The sequence below is a fragment of the Dama dama genome, chromosome 22, assembly GCF_033118175.1.
Source record: "Dama dama isolate Ldn47 chromosome 22, ASM3311817v1, whole genome shotgun sequence".
In the NCBI taxonomy this organism is placed as follows: domain Eukaryota; kingdom Metazoa; phylum Chordata; class Mammalia; order Artiodactyla; family Cervidae; genus Dama; species Dama dama.
This window is the reverse complement of record NC_083702.1, coordinates 59,178,579-59,180,141: the sequence shown is the minus strand read 5'-3', so window position 1 is coordinate 59,180,141 and position 1,563 is coordinate 59,178,579. Positions and strand designations below refer to the sequence as shown.

Sequence of the window (1,563 nt, the reverse complement as noted above, 5' to 3'; positions counted from 1 at the left end):
TACATGGTAACGGGCAAGAAGAAAAATTCATTTGTAAAAAGCAAACTATTAGAAATCATATTCCCAATTTGACTTTTGTCAAATCTTCTTTTTTCTTTTAAGTGAAATACAGGTGAAGAAAAAAGAACACAAGTGTTAGAGGACGCATGTACATATACATACACACACAGAAAGACCTTTAAAGTTTTAAGAACATAAAGCGGTGATAAAGTCAGCTTAATTAAACAAGTAGTTATGCTGTTTCAGTGTTTGGATAGGAATATTAACAATATAGAAAATATTTTTAAATTAACATAATGTATGTCTATGGTCTTCCAAACATTTATTATGTAATAATGAAATTATGTAAAAATGAAACAGTTTTACTTTCTTGAAAAGGTTATTATCTTACTGACCAAATGTTTGAAGGCTATTTTCACTTGCTTGTTCCTTAGTGTATAGATGAAAGGGTTCAAGAGAGGGGCAACTGAGGTATTTAACACAGCCACTCCCTTATTAAAAGTTGCAGCATCCTCCACAGAGGGATTTATATACATGAAGATACAGCTTCCATAAGAAAGTGAGACCACAATCATGTGAGAAGAACATGTAGAAAAAGCCTTTTTTCTTTGTTGAGCAGATGGGATTCTCAGAATTGTCCTGATAATGTATGTATAGGAAAGAATCACCAGCATCAAGGTGAAGATGAGGGTAAGGGCAGCAAGGACAAACTCAATCACTTCTATGAAACGAGTGTCTGAACAGGATAAATGCAAGAGTACCGTATAGTCACAGCAATAATGATTGATGACGTTGGAGGCGCAGAAAGGCAGCTGGAGCGTCATTACATGGGGCACAGTGACAACTAAAAAGCCAGAGAACCAGGAACATAGGACAAGCTGAATGCAGAGTCTTCTGCTCATTAGAGTCGTATAATGTAGCGGTTTGCAAATGGCAGCGTAGCGATCAAAGGACATGGCAGCTAAAAGGTAAAATTCGGTTGCTCCCAGAAGGATGGCAAAAAAATACTGAGTGAAACAACCAGCAAAGGAGATAGTCTTGTCTCCAGTTCCAATATTGACTAACATCTTGGGAACAAAGACAGAGGTAAAAGATATTTCCAAAATAGAGAAATTCCGGAGGAAGAAATACATAGGAGTCTGAAGGCGATGGTCCAGCAGGGTCAGAATGATGATTGTCAAGTTCCCCGTGATACTTAAGACATAGGTTAACAGCAGAAATGGGAAAAGCACAGCCTGAAGCTTGGCATCACTTGTCAGTCCAAGAAGGATGAACTCTATCACTGATGTTTGGTTTCCCATAGTTAACGTCTGACAAGTTAAGGGAGAATAAAATAATAATGGTAACGGTTGGAATAAAAGTTATCAGGTTTTATTGAAAAGTAAAGTCAAACTCAAAACAATTAGAAGTAAAATTTAAAACTCAGAATCTTTCTCTTCCCCTTATTTTTTCAGTCAGATCTTTTAATGAAACAATTTACACATTTTCCTTTTTTGATTCATAAATAACAAAGATACTGCTTCTTAGAGACATTTTCAATTGTTTCTTCTAAAATGTATCAAT

At 35.7% G+C, this 1,563-nt stretch overlaps 1 protein-coding gene across 1 annotated transcript; it reads right to left on the bottom strand.

The window, feature by feature from the left end:
* Positions 1–362: 362 nt before the first annotated feature.
* On the bottom strand, positions 363–1,301 carry LOC133043377 (olfactory receptor 2AP1-like). The gene has a single exon (XM_061124182.1). The coding sequence runs from the start codon at positions 1,299–1,301 to the stop codon at positions 363–365; it is 939 nt and encodes a 312-aa protein (XP_060980165.1).
* Positions 1,302–1,563: the final 262 nt, after the last annotated feature.